At 38.7% G+C, this 26,235-nt stretch overlaps 1 protein-coding gene across 1 annotated transcript in view; it reads right to left on the reverse strand.

Annotated features, from left to right (window-relative positions):
- Positions 1–26,235, reverse strand: part of ANAPC2 (anaphase promoting complex subunit 2) — a 74,190-nt gene that overhangs the window by 14,428 nt on the left and 33,527 nt on the right. Inside the window, exons 7-9 of the mRNA XM_053696149.1 lie at positions 20,764–20,945; positions 15,753–15,894; positions 5,217–5,292 (exon numbers count right to left, since the gene is read on the reverse strand). Coding sequence (XP_053552124.1) covers positions 5,217–5,292; positions 15,753–15,894; positions 20,764–20,945 — 400 coding nt within the window. The remainder of the gene's footprint in view (positions 1–5,216; positions 5,293–15,752; positions 15,895–20,763; positions 20,946–26,235) is intronic.

The raw sequence follows: 26,235 nt of genomic DNA on the forward strand, positions 1-26,235 counted from the left end.
GATGAATTCGCGCAAAAGGAACTATGTCCATTGCCGCAACCATCAAACCTATTACTTCCATGCCCTGCGCTATGGAAGGAAGAAGAACAGAATGAAGTACTTGACAAGAGCTTAGAAGTTTTGATTTTCTGGCTTCTGTCAGAAAAATCTTCATTTCCAAGGAGTCTATTATTGTTCCCAAGAAGGGAACTCTTGTTGACGGGAATAGAGAACTTTTTTCTACGTTCACTTTCCACCCGTGAGATCTGAGAAAGGCTAGGACAATGTCCGTATGAGCCTTTGCTTGTGGTAGAGACGACGCTTGAATCAGTATGTCGTCCAAGTAGGGTACTACTGCAATGCCCCTTGGCCTTAGCACCGCTAGAAGGGATCCTAGTACCTTTGTGAAAATTCTTGGAGCAGTGGCTAGTCCGAATGGAAGTGCCACAAACTGGTAATGCTTGTCCAGAAAGGCGAATCTTAGGAACCGATGATGTTCCTTGTGGATAGGAATATGTAGATACGCATCCTTTAAATCCACCGTGGTCATGAATTGACCTTCCTGGATGGTAGGAAGAATTGTCCGAATGGTTTCCATCTTGAACGATGGGACCTTGAGAAATTTGTTTAGGATCTTGAGATCCAAAATTGGCCTGAATGTTCCCTCTTTTTTGGGAACTATGAACAGATTGGAGTAAAACCCCATCCCTTGTTCTCCTAATGGAACAGGATGAATCACTCCCATTTTTAACAGGTCTTCTACACAATGTAAGAATGCCTGTCTTTTTATTTGGTCTGAAGACAATTGAGACCTGTGGAACCTTCCCCTTGGGGGTAGTTCCTTGAATTCCAGGAGATAACCTTGAGAAACTATTTCTAGCGCCCAAGGATCCTGAACATCTCTTGCCCAAGCCTGAGCGAAGAGATAGAGTCTGCCCCCCACCAGATCCGGTCCCGGATCGGGGGCCAGCATCTCATGCTGTCTTGGTAGCGGTAGCGGGCTTCTTGGCCTGCTTACCTTTGTTCCAGCCTTGCATCGGTCTCCAGGCTGGCTTGGTTTGAGAAGAATTACCCTCTTGCTTAGAGGATGTAGAATTCGAGGCTGGTCCGTTTCTGTGAAAGGGACGAAAATTTGTTTTATTTTTAGCCTTAAAAGACCTATCCTGAGGAAGGGCGTGGCCCTTTCCCCCAGTGATGTCTGAAATAATCTCTTTCAAGTCAGGGCCAAACAGCGTTTTCCCCTTGAAAGGGATGTTAAGCAATCTGTTCTTGGAGGACACATCCGCTGACCAAGACTTCAGCCAAAGCGCTCTGCGCGCCACAATAGCAAAACCTGAATTTTTCGCCGCTAATCTAGCTAATTGCAAAGTGGCGTCTAAGGTAAAAGAGTTAGCCAACTTAAGTGCTTGAACTCTGTCCATAACCTCCTCATAAGAGGATGCTTGATTGAGCGACTTTTCTAGAAACACGCTGCTGTAGTGACAGGAACAATGCATGAAATTGGTTGTAGAAGGTAACCTTGCTGAACAAACATCTTTTTAAGCAAACCCTCTAATTTTTTATCCATAGGATCTTTGAAAGCACAACTATCTTCTATAGGGATAGTGGTGCGTTTGTTTAGAGTAGAAACCGCCCCCTCGACCTTGGGGACTGTCTGCCATAAGTCCTTCCTGGGGTCGACCATAGGAAATAATTTCTTAAATATAGGGGGAGGGACAAAAGGTATGCCGGGCCTTTCCCATTCTTTATTTACAATGTCCGCCACCCGCTTGGGTATAGGAAAAGCTTCGGGGGGCACCGGGACCTCTAGGAACCTGTCCATCTTACATAATTTCTCTGGAATGACCAAATTGTCACAATCATCCAGAGTAGATAACACCTCCTTAAGCAGAGCGCGGAGATGTTCCAATTTAAATTTAAATGTAATAACGTCAGGTTCAGCTTGTTGAGAAATTTTTCCTGAATCTGAAATTTCTCCCTCAGACAAAACCTCTCTAGCCCCTTCAGACTGGTGTAAGGGCATGTCAGAACCATTATCATCAGCGTCCTCATGCTCTTCAGTATCTAAAACAGAGCAGTCGCGCTTTCGCTGATAAGTGGGCATTTTGGCTAAAATGTTTTTAATAGAATTATCCATTACAGCCGTTAATTGTTGCATAGTAAGGAGGATTGGCGCACTAGATTCACTAGGGACCTCCTGAGTGGGCAAGACTGGTGTAGACATAGAAGGAGATGATGCAGTACCATGCTTACTCCCCTCACTTAAGGAATCATTTTGGGCAACATTATTATCAGTGGCATCATTGTCCCTACTTTGTTTGTCACATTCATCACATATATTTAAATGGAGAGGAACCTTGGCTTCCGAACATACAGAACATCGTCTATCTGATAGTTCAGACATGTTAATAGGCATAAACTTGATAACAAAGCACAAAAAACGTTTTAAAATAAAACCGTTACTGTCTCTTTAAATTTTAAACTGAACACACTTTTTTACTGAATATACGCAAAAGTATGAAGGAAATGTTCAAAATTCACCAAAATTTCACCACAGTGTCATAAAGCCTTAAAAGTATTGCACACCAAATTTGAAAGCTTTAACTCTTAAAATAACGGAACCGGAGCCGTTTTTACATTTAACCCCTATACAGTCCCTGGTATCTGCTTTGCTGAGACCCAACCAAGCCCAGAGGGGAATATGATACCAAATGACGCCTTCAATAAGCTTTTTCAGTGGATCTGAGCTCCTCACACATGCATCTGCATGCCTTGCTTCTCAAAAACAACTGCGCATTAGTGGCGCGAAAATGCGGCTCTGCCTATGACTAGAAAAGGCCCCCAGTGAAAAAGGTGTCCAATACAGTGCCTGCCGTTTTTTTAATAAAATTCCCAAGATTAAAATAACTCTCCAAAGTTATAAACCATTAAATATGCTTATAAAGTAATCGTTTTGGCCCAGAAAAATGTCTACCAGTCTTTAAAGCCCTTGTGAAGCCCTTTTATTCTTATATTGAAAATTAAGAAAATGGCTTACCGGATCCCATAGGGAAAATGACAGCTTCCAGCATTACCAAGTCTTGTTAGAAATGTGTCATACCTCAAGCAGCCAAAGTCTGCTCACTGTTTCCCCCAACTGAAGTTAATTCCTCTCAACAGTCCTGTGTGGAAACAGCCATCGATTTTAGTAACGGTTGCTAAAATCATTTTCCTCTTACAAACAGAAATCTTCATCTCTTTTCTGTTTCAGAGTAAATAGTACATACCAGCACTATTTTAAAATAACAAACTCTTGATAGAAGAATAAAAACTACATTTAAACACCAAAAAACTCTGAGCCATCTCCGTGGAGATGTTGCCTGGGGAATGACTGGGGAAGGCGGAGCCTAGGAGGGATCATGTGACCAGCTTTGCTGGGCTCTTTGCCATTTCCTGTTGGGGAAGAGAATATCCCACAAGTAAGGATGACGCCGTGGACCGGACACACCTATGTTGGAGAAAAAGCAAGAATGTAAGCTTAGGAGCCGGCCCATTTTTAAAATCAGCACCTTGGATAGCTCTTGCTGATTGGTGACTACATTTAGATAAAGATACCAAGAGAATGAAGAAAAATTAATAGGAGTAAATTAGAAAGTTGCTTAATACTGCTCCTCTATCTGCATCATGAAAGTTTAATTTTGAATATAATTATCCCTTTAACAGATCACATGTTAAATAAGTATAGACATTTTCCTTTCTTTAAAGGGGCATGAAACCCACATTTTTTCTTTCACGATTCAGATAGAACATGCAATTTTAAGCAACTTTCCAATTTACTTCTATTATCTAATTTGCTTTGTTCTCTTGATATGTTTTGTTGAAAAGAATGCCTAGGCAGGTTAAAGGGATAGTAATAAACACCAAAATTGTTATTGTTTAAAAGGTAAATAATCCCTTTATTACCCATTCCCCAGTTTTGCATAACCAACACTGTTATATTAATATACTTTTTACCTCTGTGATTACCTTGTATCTAAGCCTCTGCTGACTGCCTCCTTATCTCAGATCTTTTGACAGACTGCATTTCAGGGAATTAGTGCTGACTCTTAAATAACTTCATGTGCATGAGCACAATGTTATCTATATGAAACACATGAACTAACGCCCTCTAGCTGTGAAAAACTGTCAAATGCATTCAAATTAGAGGCGGCCTTCAAGGGCTTAGAAATTAGCATATAAACCTACCTAGTATTAGCCTTCAGCTAAAAATAACAAGAGAACAAAGCAAATTTGATGATAAAAGTAAATTAGAAAGTTGTTTAAAATGGCATGCCCTATCTGAATCATGAAAGTTTAATTTGGACTTTAATATCCCTTTAAGGAGCAGGAAAGCACTACTGGGAGCTAGCAAAGGATACCAAAAGAACAAAGCAAAATTAATAATAGAAGCAATATAGAATGTTGCTTAAAATTGTATGCTCTATCTGAATCATGAAATAAAAAAATTGGTTTCATGTCCCTTTAACAAATAGAAAATGTTGGTGAACTTAAACGTTTCTATGTATTATTGTGATAAAAGACATCAGTTATGTTCGAATTAACTCTCACCAGTCTACTTTTGTGCATTTAAAGGGACAGTCTAGTCCAAAATAAACTTTCATGATTCAGATAGGGCATGTAATAGTAAACAATTTTCCAATTTACTTTTATCACCAATTTTGCTTTGTTCTCTTGGTATTCTTAGTTGAAAGCTTAACCTAGGAGGTTCATATGCCAATTTCTTAGACCTTGAAGCCCACCTCTTTCAGATTGCATTTTAACAGTTTTTCACCACTAGAGAGTGTTAGTTCACGTATTTCATATAGATAACATTGTGCTTGTGCACGTGAAGTTATCTGGGAGCAGGCACTGATTGGCTAGACTGCAAGTCTGTCAAAAGAACTGAAATAAAGGGGCAATTTGCAAAGGCTTAGATACAAGATAATCACAGAGGTTAAAAGTATATTATTATAACTGTGTTGGTTATGCAAAACTGGGGAATGGGTAATAAAGGGATTAGCTATCTTTTAAAACAAAAACAATTCTGGTGTAGACTGTCCCTTTAACTGATATGCTATAATATTTTCACTTGTTATCACTATTTTTGTAATGGCAGGTAATGCAGTTTAACTAATTGGATTATTTCACAGTGCTACACATTTACTGGTATGAAATATATGTAACAAATAGTTATCAACTATTGCAACACAAGTATTTACCTTCAGCATGACCTCACAATAATGCATCTGGGCTTCTCCAAAACGCAACTTCAACAGCTCCACATTACGGATTTCTCTGTTAAAACAAAAGTTTTTTGTTTATTATTTTTATATTCATAAAGAAAATTCATTCAATGTGTGCCAGTAAATAAAATAGAAATACTACCGCCAATTCTTTTATATATCCATTATCTAATATTACTAAACAGAATACCCCCTATCTGATTCCTTAGGGAAAAGGAGAGAATGAATGTAACATGGAATATACAAGTATATTTATAATATAGTTTTCTAAAAAAAACACATTTTTATTTATATTGGTGCAAATCGTGTTGTCAAACCTTTAAAAACCCATGGAAATTACTGGATATATTCTATAGGTTACCTGATATTAAAGGGACATTATACACTATTTTTTTCTTTGTATAAATGTTTTGTAGATGATCTATTTATATAGCCCATAAAGTTTTTTGTTTTTTTTAAATGTATAGTTTTGCTTATTTTTAAATAACATTGCTCTGATTTTCAGACTCCTAACCAAGCCCCAAAGTTTTATGAGAATACCGTCAGATACCTTCTCCAGCTTGCTTCTGTTTGTGTAAAGGGTCTTTTCATATGCAAAAGAAGGGGGAGGGGGGTGTCTTATTTCCCACTTGCAGTGGGCTTTCCAGTTACCTTTTCAACAGAGCTAAACTGAGAGCTTCTAAGTAAGTTTTTAACAGTTTGATACAGGATTTTTATATCAGTATCTGTGCATCTTATTCTTTATAGTAGTATCTACTACATGCAGTTATATGAAAATTGGTGTATACTGTCCCTTTAAGTAACCAATGAGCGTTCCAAAAGAATATAGCAGGGCTTGACAAATCCAGGGGAACTCAAAAACAGTGTGTGTAGATTTGCAAGCTCTGATACTGATCCATTAGGCAGACTTATTTTCACACCAAACTAATGTCCTACGGCCGCCTATATCAAACATAGAAACTAGAATTCCCTCCAGTTGTGTGCTATGTTCAAGAAGCCAGGCCACACAGCATAATGTAGATCTCATGCTCTATGCAGAGTGAGATGCACACAACCACGGGGCACTAATGTGCAGAGAATGGTTAAAGGGATAGTATAGTCAAAATTAAACTTTTATGATTCAGATAGAGGATGCAATTTTAAGCAATTTTCTCATTTACTCCTATTATAAATTTTTCTTCGTTCTCTTGATATCTTTATTTTAAAAAGCTGGAATGTAAGCTTAGAAGCCAGCCCATTTTTGGTTCAGCATCTAGATAGCACGTGCTGATTAGTGTCTAAATGTAGCCATCCAATCAGCAAGCGCTATCCAGGTGCTGAACCAAAAATGGGCTGGCTCCTAGACTTAATTTCCAGCCTTTTTAAATAAAGATACCAACAAAACAAAGAAAAATTGATAATAGGAGTAAATTAGAAAGTTGCTTCAAATTGCATGCTCTGTCTGAATCATGGACGTTTATTTTTGACTAGACTATCCCTTTAAAGGGACAGTGTACACAAATTTTCATATAACTGCATGTAATAGACACTACTATAAAAAATAAGATGCACAGATACTGATATAAAAATCCAGTATAAAACCTTTTAAAAACTAACATAGAGAGGCGGAGCCTGGAGGAGCACAGTGATGGCTGCTTAATCACTGTGCTCTGTGCATTGAAAGCAGATAAAAAGCTGCAAAAGTTCAAATAATGAGCTAAACTAGCTAAAATATAGCAGACAATCTCCCTGAGACTAGTGGGACAAAATTGAGTCGAGGTAAATCACACTGAGGAGAGCCTGCACGGCAAGGAATCAAAACAGACACCCACGCAGTGAACACCTCAGAGCGCCCGCCATTAAGGGAGCCGGTCACAGAGGACCATGGAAACAAGCAAGTGGGGATGAAGATGAAATCCATCTGTTACCGTAACACAGCTTAACCCGGCTCCGGTAAGAGATCTCAATTAGCCACTTGATGCAACGCAACACATAGTTGAGATAAGAGGAGGGGGAACTGAATAGTGCTATAAGCCGCCATTACTACACTATCCTGACAGGATCTTTGGCATATGATATATTACACAGCTTACAGGGACCGGGAGCCAGCACATAGCATGCAGAGGCATAAATGTACATATCTTGAGACCCTTGCAAAAAAGCTTCAGAGAGCAGAGGATTAAGCAACAGAGATCACAAATGACAGGGCCCCAGCATCCGGTATATGACAAGGAAAATGTAAATGCGCAATCAACAATATAGATATATCCCAAAGCCATTAGCAACTATCCAGCAACTGAAAAGTTCACCCCCTACACAGGGCAAGAGCCAGATGATACCATAAAGCCCCAAAGATTTATTTAGGGGAACAAGCATGTGAAAGGCAGATATCGAAGGCCCACAGAAAGTTATATACCGGCAGCTAAGAGACAGTAGCTCATCACAAACCGCACAATTATTTGAGGCACAAATGTCTATATATGCTAACTGTTCTATGAAGCCAGATGTCAATTCAGCATATGAGGTAGTGGGACACTGATACTCGGATCTCAAAGATATTATATTTAGCATTGCCTACCCGGCTTGATTTATCTGACTACAAACAAGGGACAGAATATTCCCCTTCCCCTTCTTTTCTTTTTCCTTCTGCATAAAATATATTTGTTGGTGCAAGGGACAACTATGTCTGTTAGAAAACAGAATAAAGCAGGACCCAATGCAAAATCGCAACATCCCTTTTTTAAGTAATCTAAAGGAGATAAAGGACTAGGGACAGATACTGTACCATCAGAGGAAGACATGGACTCTGACACAGACTCCCAAACTACTAATGCAGATCTAACCCCAGCAACAAAAGCAGATATTAATAATCTTGTATCTAAACAAGACATCAACACGATCTTCGATAAGATGTGGGAAAAGATGGATACCTTACAGACCACAGTTACCACTAGTCTAGCAGATATTAAACAGGATATCAAAGACCTAGGAACCAGAGTTGAATCACTCGAAGAGAAAGAGGAGACAACAATGGAAGAGATAAGTGCATTGTCCCAAAATATGGCCTCCCATCAACAAGATATAGCTGAAATTCATGACAAGATGGAGGATTTAGAAAACAGAAGCCGCCGATGCAATCTAAGGTTGAAGGGAGTCCCCGAAGCCGTCACACCTTCGGAGCTGCCTGATTTTCTTTTGCAGCTATTTCAAGCTGTTACAGATAATAAAGAAGATGGCAAATATGAAATAGAGAGGGCGCATAGGGCCTTACGAGCAAAACCCAAAAAAGGAGATCCACCAAGAGATATAATAATAAAGATGCTGCGTTTTCGAGAAAAAGAGGAGATAATGACAGCAGCAAGAAAGAACCCGACTTTCAAATTTAAAGGCTCAGTTATCCAGTTCTTTCAAGATTTATGTTTAAGAACACTGCAAAGGCGAGGTACCCTGCGCCCTCTCACACAACTTCTACGTAAAAACCAGATACCCTACAGATGGGGATTCCCATTTTCCCTCAATATTCAACACGATGGGAAGAATTTGTCAATTAAAGATCCAGCAGAGATCCCAGAAATATGCCAATACTTCAAACTCAACTGCCCAGACATACCTACCTCATCCCAGGGAAACAAAGAGATACATCAGCCCTCCCAACAACCAACGGACAGATGGTCCAAGGTGGCAAAGAAGAAGCAAAGAACCTGAAGTCCCATCAATCTTTCAATATCATATTGGGAACTTAACTTTGAACATAACTGAATCAAGTTGCAGCATTTGGGGGGGACCCTCACAGGAATACACTCCTAATGCTGGAAACAGTTTACAACACCATATCAGGAACTTAACCAAAGGATAAGCAGAACTGAGTTGCAATAATCCTGGAGGACCTCGACAGTAATGGACTCCTGACGCTGAGGACAAGTTGCAGATGAGTACACTTCTGTAATCTGTTAAATGTATATTTAGATTGGGGGGAAAGAAGGGGTTTCATGTTTATTTCTCCTCTGGAGCCATTAGCTTCAGCGGACAAAACAGGTATGCTATGCACCTACTAAGACTGTCTTTGGAGCTGCCAAATATTTGGAGGTAGCCTAAAATTAATCTGAACTTTATCATACTAAGACTGCTCTTAAATACGCATCTAGCTTTACAATGCACATCCGCCTAGATGTGTAATCACCGAATGTTATTAGATGTTATATACAATTTACACGTTACTGTTTTTCTGTTTTATTGTTCTATTTTTTGTTTTTTAGTTAATGTTATCAGTTCAGTATGGGATTGCTCATACTACACAGTCACTAAATTCAATCGGTCACACACTAGGTATCTTTACCCAGACCCTCACAAGGTGTCACGACTACTAAGAAGAAGATTTAAGGTAAATTATAATATGAATGACTATATGATGTGTTTCTCCCTGATTGCTTGCAAAACAGTTTTAGATCCTTATTTCAAAGTACACTTAAAAAGCAATGGTCATGTTAGAGATCATACATACATTATAAAATATGGATATATGGACCATTAACTTAATATCCCACAATGCTAGGGGTCTGAATTCAGATATCAAACGTAGGACAGCAATCACACAGTATAAATCCTTACAAGCAAATATAGTTTTCCTTCAGGAAACTCACTTTATGAAGGCTCAGATACCGAAATATTGGACCAAGGCTTTTCCACAACACTTTCACTCCACATCAGACACAAAAAAACGCGGGGTATCTATACTTATACATTCTTCATTGCCCTTTGTACATAGGGAAACAATAGAGGACAAGGAAGGTAGATTTCTAATTGTGAGAGGTCAGATCCAGGGAACTGATATTACCCTATGCAATATATATGCTCCTAATGATAAACAAGATACTTTCATTAGACATATTACACACCTTCTGACAGAGTGGTCTCAGACGAGGACGATTCTGGCAGGCGATTTTAATGTAGATTTTACGCTACAATCTAGAGGATCTCACCTTACGCTCACTAATAAACAGAATAAGCAATGCAAAATGACTAAACTAATACAAGATCACCTAACCACACTTGCTCTAATAGACTCCTGGAAAGCTTTATATGGTCACACAGACGACACTACCTTTTTTTCAGCAGCACATAAGACATATACAAAATTAGACTATGTTTTTGTTAGTCAGTTCTTACAACCTATATTGATAACTTCGTCCATTCACTCCTGTGTGTGGTCGGATCACTCTATAGTGCAACTCAAATTAGGCAGTATTCAGGTACCAAATAGGAAAAGAGTTTGGACATACGATCCAATCTGTCTAAAAGATCCTATGGTCCACAACACAATCACACAAAGTATGCTGGAGTATTGGGACATTAACACAGGATCTACAGATAATCCTATTTCAACATGGGCAGCTCATAAGACTTACTTGAGGGGACTGCTCATTAAAGAAAAATCTATCTTACTCCGCAAAAACAACACACAAAGATTAACTCTCCAAAAAGAGATAGACACGCTAGTGAGACAACACAAACTTACACAATCTGGAAGTATACTTACGCAACTCAATGACAAGCGCACAAAACTAGCAGCAATTCTAAATGATCAAGCGGTAAAAGCAGCATTCCGACTCAAGACAAATTACTATATTTATACTAATAAACCCGACAGATATATGGCGAATAGAATTCGCGAGAGAACAAAATTAGCTACAATACCACAAATTCAAAAACAAGACGGCACCACTACATCCCACCCGCAGGAAATTGTTGATTGCTTTGCTCAATACTATAGCACGTTATACGAGGGAACTCATGTCAGCCATTCCCCACATACCGAAACCATACTTACTAAATTATTAGACGAAGCCCAACTCCCCTCCATTACAGAAACAGAAAGAGATGACCTTAACAAGGAAATCACTATTAATGAGGTACAACAGGCTATCAAAGATCTAAAGCCAGGGAAGGCCCCGGGTCCGGATGGTCTGCTCGGGGAATATTATAAACTATTTAAAGCCTCATTAGCCCCACATTTAGTTAAATTCTCAAATTATATTATGCAAGGTTACGAGATTCCATCTGATCTTCTAAGAGCTAAAATAGTTGTCATCCCTAAACCAGGGAAAAACCCGAAATGCTGCACCAGCTATAGACCTATATCCCTTATAAATCAGGACTTGAAAATTTTCACTAAGATTTTAGCAAACAGGTTGAAATATATCCTCCCGAACATAGTACACCCAGACCAGGTAGGGTTTGTTTTAGGTAGAGAAGCACCGGACAATGTTCGGCGCATAATCACTGCAATAAATCACCTAGACCACACTAGAACGCCTTCTCTGGTCCTGTCATTGGACGCGGAGAAGGCGTTTGACAGAGTTGACTGGACATACATGTTCACGGTTCTGGACAGAATGGGATTTGGAGGCCCTTTTGTAGAAGCCTTGAGAAGCATATACTCTAACCCCATGGCTACGGTAGGTGCCATGGGACATCACTCTGGGCCCATTTACATACGAAATGGCACGAGGCAGGGATGCCCACTATCCCCGTTGCTATTCGCCCTATGCATGGAACCTCTGGCGGCTAGTATTAGACGCTCCCCCGATGTAACAGGACTTAAAATTAAAGACACTGACTATAAAATCACCCTCTTCGCGGACGATGTTCTGCTGACGCTGACCAGACCCCTTACGTCTTTAACAGGCCTCTATGATATCCTACAGAGGTTCTCTATTGTGTCAGGATATAAGATCAATATGGATAAAAGTGAGGCGCTAGCAATATCTTTACCAGCCCACACAAAAAAACTAATCGAACTGAATTTCTCATTCTCATGGGCCAAATCATATATTAAATACCTAGGAATTAAGTTAACGGTTCGCTATAGTGATTTATATAATACAAACTATCTCCCTATGTATAGAGAATTGCGAAGAGATATGGCTAAATGGAAGCTTCTTAACTTTTCTTGGTATGGCAGGATCTCTGCAATAAAGATGAATCTATTACCAAGAATCCTCTATTTGTTTCGGACCTTGCCTATACTAGTCCCAAAAAAAGACCTAAAAACCCTTCAGACAGATATTATCTGCTTTGTAAACGGCAAAAAGCAATCGAGACTCCCTTATAGAGTACTAACTAGACATAGACAATTAGGGGGGGCAGGGGTCCCTGATTTACTTAATTATTACGACGCATCTAGGCTGGCCCAAACTGCGCTGATGGGATCCTCAATAAAATACTTGGTGTGGATGGACCTAGAGAAGGAGATAGGAGAATTAGATTCCCCGGGAGATTTGGTTTGGGACAGACTTCAACCCCAAGGTAAAATCAAAAAATACTCCCAAACCACAGTATTTTCGATTGATCATTGGACAACACTAACGAAAAATGAAAAACTGATGCCAAGCTTTTCCTCTAAGATGCCACTTAAATATCTTATTCCACATGACTACCGAAGACAGTTAGACAAATGGGAAAACAAGGGTCTGTACCGGGTAGGGGACTTGCTAGCACATAACAAACCACTAACCTTCAATCAACTAAGAGAAAAGTTGACACCCATTCCCCTACATTGGTATTTATATTTACAGATTGCATCTGCACTAAATCGATATATACCACACATGCACAAACAGATTAGCACTACATTGGAGAGATTGTGCTGTACCCCCTCTAGACCCAAGAAATCCATTTCACTGTTATATCTTGCGTTACAAAACTTAATTAATGAAAATAAACCAGCGGTCATGCTCAACTGGGAAACAGATACACATTCAACACTAGAGATAAGCGAATGGCAGGAATTGTTCTATTCCTCCTGTAAGGGACTAATTAGTGCCGATTTAAGAGAAAATAGCCTTAAGACCATTTTTAGGTGGTATCTAACCCCAATCAAAACGTCACACTACACTGAGGGGAGAAGTAGAAATTGTTATCGTGGATGTGAGTCGACTGGTACATACATACATATGTGGTGGGAATGCCCTGGTGTGACTCACATCTGGACTAGACTATCGGTATTTCTCAGCACCCTTCTAGATGAACAGATATCACTGACCATTTCCCAGGCGTTATTAAATGCTCCACTTCCAAACTTTAATAGGCATATTAATACCTTCATTAGAATACTCTGCACAGTCACGAGAATAGGAATAGCCAGACACTGGAAAGAGGGAGTACCGACATGGTGCGAGATACTAGAAAGATTTAAACTAACATATTCTCTATACGAAATGGCAGCAAAAATACTAGATACGACGGAAAACTTCCAAAAGATTTGGTTCTATTGGATAATGCATCCACCTTAATATGATTATCCTAATCTAACCTGATAGAACAGTAAAAAGAAACATGATGGGAGGGGGAAGAAGGTAGGAGTTTTGGAGAGACATAATTATGAAGACTACACTGAGTTTACTATATCATATTCAGAGGTGTGACACATCAAGAGTACATTCTAGTGACCTAAAGTTATGTTTAGTTAGTTTTCTTTTATTGTAATAAAAATCCACATGAGAGATAGGTGTCTTTCATAAGAAATATATCAGGTATGCCTTACTGACTTTGAGACTTGATTGTATGTTGTAATTCCATGTGAAAAAAGATAAACCTCAAACTGTTAAATTTAGGAACTAAAGGGTTTATATGCCTGACAAGCTGATAATGTAATCAACTGTAAAAGACCGATATTGTATTCAATGATGTTATTTCAATAAAAATTATTTTATCATAAAAACTAACATAGAAGCTCCCAGTTTAGCTCTGTTGATGAGGCTAGGCTGGGACACCCAGTGAAAGAGGCTGGGAAAGCAAGAAGAGCAGAGACCCCCCCCCCCACCTATGAAAAGACCCATTACACAAATAGGAGCAAGTAGAGTAGGAGTCTGTAGACCTGGGTCTACATCTGATACTTTGGGGCTTGGTTAGGAGTCTGAAAATCAGCACAATGTTATTAAAAATAACTATGCATTGTTACAAAAACACTTCCAGATGTAATATTTAAGTGGATCATCTACAAAACAGTGCACAATGTCCCTTTAACACAATGAAGGTATAAAGTAAACATTAATGCATTTATGACAGACTAATAAAGGTTTTAAAGGGACATTTACATCCAAAATTGTTCTTTCACAATTTAGATAGAGCATACGAGTATCATTTTATTTTTTTTCCAATTTACTTAAATTATCATATTTGCTTCATAGTCTTTATCCTTTATTGAAGGAGCAGGAATGCTTTAATGAGAGCTAGCTGAATACATAGTCAACCAATGACAAAAGGTATATATGTACAGCCACCAATCAGCAGCTAGCTCCCAGTAGTGCATTGCTGCTCCTGAGTCTGATTTTCAACAAAAAAGATAGCAAGAGAACAAAGCAAATTTAGTAATACGAGTAAATTAGAAAGTTGCTTAAAATTGCCCGCTCTATCTGAATCAGGAAAGAAAAAAAATGGGTTTTATATCCCTTTAAGTTGCAAAATAGCTTAATTCCATAACTGAATTGCAGTCATGCACATTTCAATGTTGGCTATTATGCTTTTGTTTGCAAAACATCTCTGAAAAATGTGCTTGCTTGGGCATGAAACTCAGCATGCATGTGTCTGGATCACTATATAGCAGCAGTTTTGCAACAGCTCAATGTCATACATTGTGCAAAACACTGCTGCCATCTAGTGCACAAAAAATATATAACATTGTTAAAAGCATTATTGCAAAACCGCTGCTATATAGTGCTGTAGACACTTGCACTCTCCTGAGCCTACCTAGGTGTTCTTTCTAACTAAGGATAAAAAGATAGCAAAGTCAATTTGATAATATAATTAAATTGGAGATTATTTTTTTTTTTTTTAATTGTATGCTCTGTCTGAATCATGAAATAAAAATGTCGAGTTTCATATCCAATTAGAAGAGCCATTATAGTGATAGTCACGTTCTAATTTGTAAAAGAATGTAATTTTATCCCTTCCAAAGTAGTGTTTTAAATCCCACAAATGGGTTAAACACATAATTAAAATTATAGTCGTGAGCAGCAGAGAACTGCTGGTCCCAAGCAGAAACTGACACGGATCCAATCACAGCTGGGTCGTGTGACTAGGGCAGCAGTTACCACTTGAAACCAGCAGTTCTCTGCAACTCCCAAGCGATATTTTATGTATTTACCCATTTGTAGGTGTTAAAAAAAAAAGTGTGGCAGTGTCACTTGCGATAAAATGATATGCTCAAACAGATTAGAGTATGTAAATGTATCACTATAATCACACCTAAAATATGGAAAAATTTACCTGAGCTTGTATTTTTCTACATAGGGGCACTTTAATGAGTGTAAGCTCTGAGCTAGCGAATGACTAACTGGTTACAGCAAAGGAGACCAGGATATAAGCTTTTTCAAAATGACAGTGTTAATAGATGTTTTTTAAAACATTGTTTAATTGAGGGTATATGCCAATGAGTTTTAGGTCCCTTTAATTTGCTTTAGTGGCTGCAGTGTCTTTTACATCAACTCTTTACAAACCCTAATTATGTATAAGAATAAATAACGCTGCAGTTACCTTTCGGAGCTGTAGCTGAACTGATGGAGAAGTCGGTCGGCGAGCAGGGTTCTGTATTCATTAATAAACAGCTCCTTGCTACCGTATATACTGACCAAGAGGCTGATGATGTCCGACGACCTGCGCTTTGAACTGCTTTTACCTGGGAAACGTGAAAACGTATATTTTGTTTGAGATGTGGGCTAAACAGAAATACATTTCTTTGCTTATAAGGTTTCTGTTTAGCTATAGAGAAACCAATACAGTCTACAAGTACTGCTAATAAGAGTCATTTACTGTACAATATTCGTTGTGAAAAAGCTACCATCAATAACGGAGAGTAAATGAGGTTTAAAGGGACGTTAAACACTAAATATGTTTCATATGCTTCCCACTAATCATTGGTTGCCACTATGATGGAACCTAGGTTACACTGCAGGTATCTGAAGGAGAGTACTAGAGTGTAGTGAAAGCTAGATTTAGTGTTCAATATCCACCTAATACATCACAGTTATCCTTAAAGGGCAATGATGCCCAAATGTTGAAACACTAGAAAGTGATGGAGCATAGCTGTAAAAAACTGCATAGAAATTGTCACCTGAACATCTCTATGTAAAAAAAGAAAGATATTTTACCTCAAAATATCCTAAGTATTCAAACCCCATTGCAAAGGACTTTAAGCAGCAAATCAGTATGTCTGACCCGGGACAGCTAAGGGAGTGAGCTTTCATGAACACTCATTTTATTTCCCTATTCAGTTTAAGGAAGTTTACTATGAAATCTCATGAGAGTTAAGTCAAATCTCATGAGATCACAGTAAAAGGGTTCATGACCTCAGCACTGTTGATGCTGATTGGCTGCAGTTTATTTCTTCTTCATTTTTTTTTTTTACCTGCAGCTAGACAGCAGCTGAGTATAACTTTTTACACAGAACTTACTCTTCTGAGTTGAGGAGATTGTGAGCTAAAATATCTTCCTTTTTTACATAGAGATGCTCAGGTGATATTTTCCTGTCAGCTTTTTACAGCTATACTGCATCAGTTTCAAGTGATTTAGCATATGAGTATTATGTCCCTTTAAGTGAAAAAAACATCCAATCACATCTCTTAGAACCAAGTAAGAGAAGGTATAACTGGAAAGTGATACTTAAAGGGACAAAAAACAACATTCCAATGTACTTCTATCTAATTAGCTACATTCTTTAGATATCCTTTGTTAAAGAAATAGCAATGCACTTAGGTGAGCCAATAACACGAGGCATCTATGTGCAGGCACCAATCAGCAGCAAATGAGATATGCTTTTCAACAAAAGATATCAAGAGAATGAAGTAAATTAGACAATAGAAGTAAATTGGAAAATTGTTTTAAATTGTATTTTCTATCTGAATCATGAAAGAAACATTTTGGGTTTCATGTCCCTTTAAAGAAAAAACAGGGCTCTTATCTGTCAAAATTTACTTTTTATTTCTCATTACTATAGCAGAATACACCAACAAATTGATACTCCTTTATTTAACCCCTTACCGACCAGCGCAGTACCCTGTATGACGCTGGTAGTTATGCCTTTTATGGACCAGCAGAAAAAGATTTGCAGAGTTACCGATGCAGAGAGGATCCCTCTGTGGCCCTCTCTGCATCGGACAGCGGTGGTGCCGATCGTTGGTGGGTGGGAGGGTAAGGAGGGAAGCGGGTGGGCGGCCCATCGCTGGAGGGGGCGGGAGGGAGGCAGGAGCGGGTGGGACAGCTACGCCACACTACAGGGGTTGAAAAATAAAATAATAAAAGCTGCGTCATTGAGGGGGAAGGAGGGAGGAGTAGCAATGAGGGTGATCCAATATGGGATCAATTGAGGGAAAAAGATCTGGGAGGGGGGTAGGGTATTGAGGGGGGCAGCTACACTACAGAAAAAAAAAATCTGTATTTTACATTATTTTATTTTTTTTAAAACTGTCTAATTTGCAGAAAACTGGGTACTAGCAGATAGCTGCCAGTACCTACGATGGCATCAAATAGGTAGAGGGGGGAGGGTTAGAGAGCTGTTTAGGGGGATTAGGGAGGTTGGGAGATAAGGAGGGATACTACCCTTTTCTGCCAGTACTTAAGATGGAGGTGACCTTTGGGGTGGGGGAGGGAAGTGAGCTGTTTGAGAGGGGTCAGGGAGGGATCAGGGGTGGGATGTGTCAGGTGGGAGGCTGATAATCTACACTAGAGCTAAAATTAACCCTTCAAGCTACCTAATTAACCCCTTCACTGCTGGGCATAATAAAAGTGTGGTGCACTGCGGCATTTAGCAGCCTACTAATTACCAAAAAGCAATGTCAAAGCCATATACTGTATGTCTGCTATTTCTGAACAAAGGAGGTCCAATGGAAGCATTTACAACCATTTGTGCCATGATTGCACAAGCTGTTTGTAAATATTATTCAGTAAGTAACCTAAAATTGTGAAAAAATTAACGATTTTTTTAATTTGATCGCATTTGGTGGTGAAATATACCAAAATGGGCATAGATAAATACCTTGGGTTGTCTACTAAAAAATATATATAGTTTTGACAGATAAATATAAAAAATTGCTCTATTTCTGTTTAAATGTAGTGATGGCAAAAATGCTCTGGTCTTTTGGGGGAAGTTTTTGTCTGAAATGCTCAGTACTTAAGGGGTTACACTATGCATCAGTCTTATTTAGAACCTACCTTCTAAGCCTAACTACAGCTGAGGCACAAACATGATGCAACTGATGATGTCTCAAAAGTATGCAGATAATCTAAACTGCAGCTTTACAACATACATCTAATTCTGCTATCTAACAGATATAAATAGCCCATGTAGTAAAGAAACCTTGCTATTCTGTTAAGCCATAGCAATGGATGAAACAATTGACAAGGCAACAGGAGATGTTTCATGCAAAGTGTACATTCTATGCCTTTGTGAAACCCCTTGCTGCCTACTAGAGAAGTCATTTGCAGGCACACGTGTGTGTATATATAATATTTTTCACATACACACACATATATATATATATATATACAGTGTATATAACAACAAACAGGAACGAGGACTCCCAGAATCGATAACCAAAAGTGGTTAATTCAAGCTTTACAGGTAAGGCACATTTCAGTGAACAGGGCAGGTGCAAACGATCTGACGTGTTTCGCGCATGCTCAGATGCACTTCATCAGAGATCGCCCATTCGTATATATATATATATATAGACACAGTGCTTTTTGTGTAAAAGAAAAGGTGCCAGTATTAATATGTATCACTATGATACATAGTATGTAAAAAACTTAAATAATCAATATATGTTGGGCAGTATAAGTCCATTAATGTGATCCTATAATATGTTACTATGGCGCTCCCTCCCTAATGCTTGTGAGCTGCTTTCATAGTAATTGCTAGTTACAGCACGGTTTCAACATTCAGATATGTACATATTAAATCATAGATGCAAACAAGATGTTTAAAAAGCAGACAAGATGTATGTATATTTATATATATATATATACACACACACACATACTGTTAGGAGAAACACACATACCAAACACCATCTGCATCATGTACAGCCGAAAACGCTACACTTGTGAGTGGTGGGCGTGACCAATAGGGGGTCATTGGGGGTCATCGAGCGTTACAGACAGAGGCGGCCAATCAGGCCGGTGTTATGTCACTCAGAAGAATAGATATTGACAGTTATGCCGGGGACTCACAGCGTGTGTGCAATGGGCATTGGTTCAATCCATTTGGATATAAAGTTCTTAATCTAAATATCCATTTCGATTCAGTTTGTAGAAGACGTTGGTTTCTGTCCCCTCCCCCTCTTTATGGGTGGTACGTGATCTATGAGAATGAATCTTAGATCACTCACTGTGTGTTTGTGTCTCATGAAGTGCCTAGCCACAGGTAATTTGCTTTTCTGCTGGTCAATACTGATCCCAACAACGGTATCTATATATATATATATGCATCTTGTCTGCTTTTTAAACATCTTGTTTGCATCTATGATTTAATATGTACATATCTGAATGTTGAAACCGTGCTGTAACTAGCAACTACTATGAAAGCAGCTCACAAGCATTAGGGAGGGAGCGCCATAGTAACATATTATAGGATCACATGTGCACTTATACCGCCCAACATATATGGATTATTTAAGTTTGTTCACATACTATGTATCATATTGATATTTGTCTTTTGTGCATATGATTCACATGATGATGCTTATGGGCGGTTTTTCTCTGATTAGGGGTGGGGCTAGCACCTGTTAAATATACTGTTTGTTTCTTACATTTTCACTTAGTCTGATGAAGGGGTGACTGATCCCCGAACGAGTGCCTTTTTGGAACTGTATATTTTGGTTGCTTGCACCCTGGTAACTGACTTTGGAGGTGGGAGTGACCTAGTGACCTCTATTGTGCATTATATATATATATATATATATATATATATATATATATATATATATATATATATATATATATATTCATCCCTTTTAATGGTTGCTTATCTGTAGAGAAAGACATTCATGATTAAAGGGAACCACAAATATTTAATTCATGATTCGGACAGAACATACAATTTTAGACAACTTTCAAATTTACTTTTATTATTAAATATGCTTCATTCACAGCATTGCACAACTGGCAGCTAGCTGAACACATCTAGTTAGCCAATCACAAGAGACAAATGGGTGCAGGTACCAATCAGCAGCTAGCTCCCTCTAGTGTAGGATATGTGCGTATTGATTTTCAACAGGGGATACCCAAAGAACAAAGCACATTTGAAAATAGAAGAGATTTTTTTTAAAGTGTATTACAATAACATGCTCTATCTGAATATTGTAACTTTAATTTGGACTTTCTTATACCTTTATTATGAAATTTGGACACATTTTACAGGAGAATTCAGGAACTTTCTCAAAAGTTAGAATAGGCTGAGGATATAAAAAAGACCCAGTTCTTTATCTCGTGTCAAGTCAATGTCAAACTGGGCCGTCAGTGCAAATCATAATAATAATAATAATAATCTCACCTGGGTCAGCATCCACGGGGTCCGGCACCCAGTCCTCAGGCTCGGACACATCATCATCACTCTCCTGCCCATTCTCCAGAACCACAGGGTCTGCTTTAGAAAGCTCATTGGCCAGGTCATTAGAGCTTTCTGAGTCACCAGTTAAACCTGCAACAATCTGACGGACTGTATCATCTCTTGTCCTGGTAAATACAAAACTCGCTTTGTCAGATGCATATAAAAAGATTTGTACACATTAAACTGCTGTCTTAAAGGGACACTAAACCCAAATTTTCTTTCATGATCCAGATAGAGGGTGCAATTTTAAGCAACTTTCTAATTTACTCCTATTATCAATCTTTCTTTGTTCTCTTTTATCTTTCTTTGAAAAAGCAGGAATGATAGCTTAGGAGCCTGCCCGTTTTTTGGTTCAGCACCCTGGAAAGTGCTTGCTGATTGGTGGTTACATTTAGCAAACCAATCAGCAAGCACTACCTACGTGCTGAACCTAAAATGGGCCGGCTCCTAAGAGTTCATTCCTGCTTTTCAAATAAAGACACTAAGAGAATGAAGAAAAAATTAACAATAGGAGTAAATTAGAAAGTTGCTTAAAATTGCCTGCTCTATCTGAATCATTAAATATAAAATGAGGTTTAGTATCCCTTTAATAGTTAACTAAGGCATAAGTTTGATGCAAATACAATACATACAAAATTAATCCTAGTTTGCATTACTTAAAATCCCTTTCTACAGTAATAATTGGTAAGTTAAACGAGATAGACTAAATGAACACAAGGAGCAATAATAAAGTACTCTCATGTGCTACAGTATTTTCTATTACACTATTGCTTGTAGAGAATTATGTGCATAATGCACGCAAAAGAGTTAAACAGATAAAGTTTAATCAGAAGAAGCACTGTGCTGAGCTAAACACAAATAGTTTGGAAAACAGCACCCTCTTGTCAGGCCTACAATCTGCCCTTAATCATGTCATGCCATGATTAAGGGCTAATTGTAGGCCGAAACGTTGTCTATTTGTTATACTTGGACCCTGCCATGAAACAATAAAGGTCCCTTTTTAAGAACATTTGATGGCTGGAACTCATCTCTATTTTCTTCTGAGCTAAACACAGCCAATGATTAGAGGCTACACATAGATGTCACCCGTGATTGGCTCAGTGGAATTGTTCAGCTCCAGACCATAATGCATTGCCCATCCGAACCTATCTTTGCAGGGGTTAAATACACAGTTATCTACAAGCAACAGTGCTATAAAAAAATATGATACATTAGATTGTTTTAATATTGTTTTTTTTTACCTTAAAGGAACATGAAACCCAACATTTTTCTTTTAGGAATAGAACATACATTTTCAAACAACTTTTCAATTTCCTTCTATTATTAATTGTGCTTCATTCTCTTCATATCCTTTATTGAAGCAGCAATGCACTACTATGCACTACTGGGAGCTAGCTCAATACATCAGTAAGCCAATGACAATAGACATATATGTGAAGCCACCAGTCAACAGCTAGTTCCTGAGCCTACCTAGGTATCTTTTTCAGCAAATTATATCAGAAGAACTAAGAAAGTTGGATAATAGGAGTAAATTGGAAAGTTATTAAAAAATGTATGTTCTGTCTGAATCATGAAAGAAAAATGTTGGGGTTTCATATCCCTTTAAAAGCACATATACATGTAAGACACAAACTTTATTACATTTAATAACTTATTTTCTCACCTCAAAATAAAAGTATATCATATTAAAATGTGCACATAGTTAAAGACGCATAAATCTTTTCACTAGTGGTGCAACTTGTCACTAAACAGGCGCGATCGCCGGGGTAGGAGCGGGTGGGAGCCCCCAGATCTCCCTCAATGTGGGAGAGTACTAGCACCTGAGTGGGAAACTCTGCAAAGGCTCAGAGCCGTCGTTAGCACTCAAGGGGTTAAAGGGACAGTAAACACGTTGTAATTAAAATACATTTCTGTTGTGCTGTTATAGAAAAATATATCAGCTAAGTCTTAAAGTTTTTAAAACATATTAACATCCTTTTTACTAAATTATTTATCAATAGCAAAACTCCAACCACCATTTGCCTTATTTAGAGGAGCCAATCAGGGCTTTAGTCTGCAGACAACAAGGCAAGCTTGGCTAAAACGTTAGTTTTGATCAAACACTTACTGCATTGACTATAGCAGCGTTGGGCTACAGGGTTCCATTTATTAACCTGCAGAAGTAGCTTTGGAGAATGACCAAGCCTGCAATGCTAATTATGAAGTGGCGGTCTTAAAGGGACGCTAAACATAGTTATTAAGCACTCGCTTATAGGGGCCCTGTTTTCATGTTGGTCATGTAGCCAGTATTTCTGATTGGCTGTGGAGGTTACAGCAATGTTTTTGTTTGGTGTATCGGTTCAGGTGTCTGTTGATCGGAATTCATTATTTTACTTTATTAACAGGAAAAAAACATAATTTATGTAAGAACTTACCTGATAAATTCATTTCTTTCATATTAGCAAGAGTCCATGAGCTAGTGACGTATGGGATATACATTCCTACCAGGAGGGGCAAAGTTTCCCAAACCTCAAAATGCCTATAAATACACCCCTCACCACACCCACAATTCAGTTTAACGAATAGCCAAGAAGTGGGGTGATAAAAAAGTGCGAAAGCATATAAAATAAGGAATTGGAATAATTGTGCTTTATACAAAATCATAACCACCACAAAAAAAGGGCGGGCCTCATGGACTCTTGCTAATATGAAAGAAATGAATTTATCAGGTAAGTTCTTACATAAATTATGTTTTCTTTCATGTAATTAGCAAGAGTCCATGAGCTAGTGACGTATGGGATAATGACTACCCAAGATGTGGATCTTTCCACACAAGAGTCACTAGAGAGGGAGGGACAAAATAAAGACAGCCAATTCCTGCTGAAAATAATCCACACCCAAAATAAAGTTTAATGAAAAACATAAGCAGAAGATTCAAACTGAAACCGCTGCCTGAAGTACTTTTCTACCAAAAACTGCTTCAGAAGAAGAAAACACATCAAAATGGTAGAATTTAGTAAAAGTATGCAAAGAGGACCAAGTTGCTGCTTTGCAAATCTGGTCAACCGAAGCTTCATTCCTAAACGCCCAGGAAGTAGAAACTGACCTAGTAGAATGAGCTGTAATTCTCTGAGGCGGAGTTTTACCCGACTCAACATAGGCAAGATGAATTAAAGATTTCAACCAAGATGCCAAAGAAATGGCAGAAGCTTTCTGGCCTTTTCTAGAACCGGAAAAGATAACAAATAGACTAGAAGTCTTACGGAAAGATTTCGTAGCTTCAACATAATATTTCAAAGCTCTAACAACATCCAAAGAATGCAACGATTTCTCCTTAGAATTCTTAGGATTAGGACATAATGAAGGAACCACAATTTCTCTACTAATGTTGTTGGAATTCACAACTTTAGGTAAAAATTCAAAAGAAGTTCGCAACACCGCCTTATCCTGATGAAAAATCAGAAAAGGAGACTCACAAGAAAGAGCAGATAATTCAGAAACTCTTCTGGCAGAAGAGATGGCCAAAAGGAACAAAACTTTCCAAGAAAGTAATTTAATGTCCAATGAATGCATAGGTTCAAACGGAGGAGCTTGAAGAGCTCCCAGAACCAAATTCAAACTCCAAGGAGGAGAAATTGACTTAATGACAGGTTTTATACGAACCAAAGCTTGTACAAAACAATGAATATCAGGAAGAATAGCAATCTTTCTGTGAAAAAGAACAGAAAGAGCAGAGATTTGTCCTTTCAAAGAACTTGCGGACAAACCCTTATCTAAACCATCCTGAAGAAACTGTAAAATTCTCGGTATTCTAAAAGAATGCCAAGAAAAATGATGAGAAAGACACCAAGAAATATAAGTCTTCCAGACTCTATAATATATCTCTCTAGATACAGATTTACGAGCCTGTAACATAGTATTAATCACAGAGTCAGAGAAACCTCTTTGACCAAGAATCAAGCGTTCAATCTCCATACCTTTAAATTTAAGGATTTCAGATCCTGATGGAAAAAAGGACCTTGTGACAGAAGGTCTGGTCTTAACGGAAGAGTCCACGGTTGGCAAGAGGCCATCCGGACAAGATCCGCATACCAAAACCTGTGAGGCCATGCCGGAGCTACCAGCAGAACAAACGAGCATTCCTTCAGAATCTTGGAGATTACTCTTGGAAGAAGAACTAGAGGCGGAAAGATATAGGCAGGATGATACTTCCAAGGAAGTGATAATGCATCCACTGCCTCCGCCTGAGGATCCCGGGATCTGGACAGATACCTGGGAAGTTTCTTGTTTAGATGGGACGCCATCAGATCTATTTCTGGAAGTTCCCACATTTGAACAATCTGAAGGAATACCTCTGGGTGAAGAGACCATTCGCCCGGATGCAACGTTTGGCGACTGAGATAATCCGCTTCCCAATTGTCTATACCTGGTATATGAACCGCAGAGATTAGACAGGAGCTGGATTCCGCCCAAACCAAAATTCGAGATACTTCTTTCATAGCCAGAGGACTGTGAGTCCCTCCTTGATGATTGATGTATGCCACAGTTGTGACATTGTCTGTCTGAAAACAAATGAACGATTCTCTCTTCAGAAGAGGCCAAAACTGAAGAGCTCTGAAAATTGCACGGAGTTCCAAAATATTGATCGGTAATCTCACCTCCTGAGATTCCCAAACTCCTTGTGCCGTCAGAGATCCCCACACAGCTCCCCAACCTGTGAGACTTGCATCTGTTGAAATTACAGTCCAGGTCGGAAGCACAAAAGAAGCCCCCTGAATTAAACGATGGTGATCTGTCCACCATGTTAGAGAGTGTCGAACAATCGGTTTTAAAGATATTAATTGAGATATCTTCGTGTAATCCTTGCACCATTGATTCAGCATATAGAGCTGAAGAGGTCGCATGTGAAAACGAGCAAAGGGGATCGCGTCCGATGCAGCAGTCATAAGACCTAGAATTTCCATGCATAAGGCTACCGAAGGGAATGATTGTGACTGAAGGTTTCGACAAGCTGCAATCAATTTTAGACGTCTCTTGTCTGTTAAAGACAGAGTCATGGACACTGAATCCATCTGGAAACCCAGAAAGGTTACCCTTGTCTGAGGAATCAATGAACTTTTTGGTAAATTGATCCTCCAACCATGATCTTGAAGAAACAACACAAGTCGATTCGTATGAGATTCTGCTAAATGTAAAGACTGAGCAAGTACCAAGATATCGTCCAAATAAGGAAATACCACAATACCCTGTTCTCTGATTACAGACAGAAGGGCACCGAGAACCTTTGTAAAAATTCTTGGAGCTGTAGCTAGGCCAAACGGCAGAGCCACAAACTGGTAATGCTTGTCCAGAAAAGAGAATCTCAGGAACTGATAATGATCTGGATGAATCGGAATATGCAGATATGCATCCTGTAAATCTATTGTGGACATATAA

The sequence above is a fragment of the Bombina bombina genome, chromosome 12 (assembly GCF_027579735.1).
Source record: "Bombina bombina isolate aBomBom1 chromosome 12, aBomBom1.pri, whole genome shotgun sequence".
Lineage (NCBI taxonomy): Eukaryota > Metazoa > Chordata > Amphibia > Anura > Bombinatoridae > Bombina > Bombina bombina.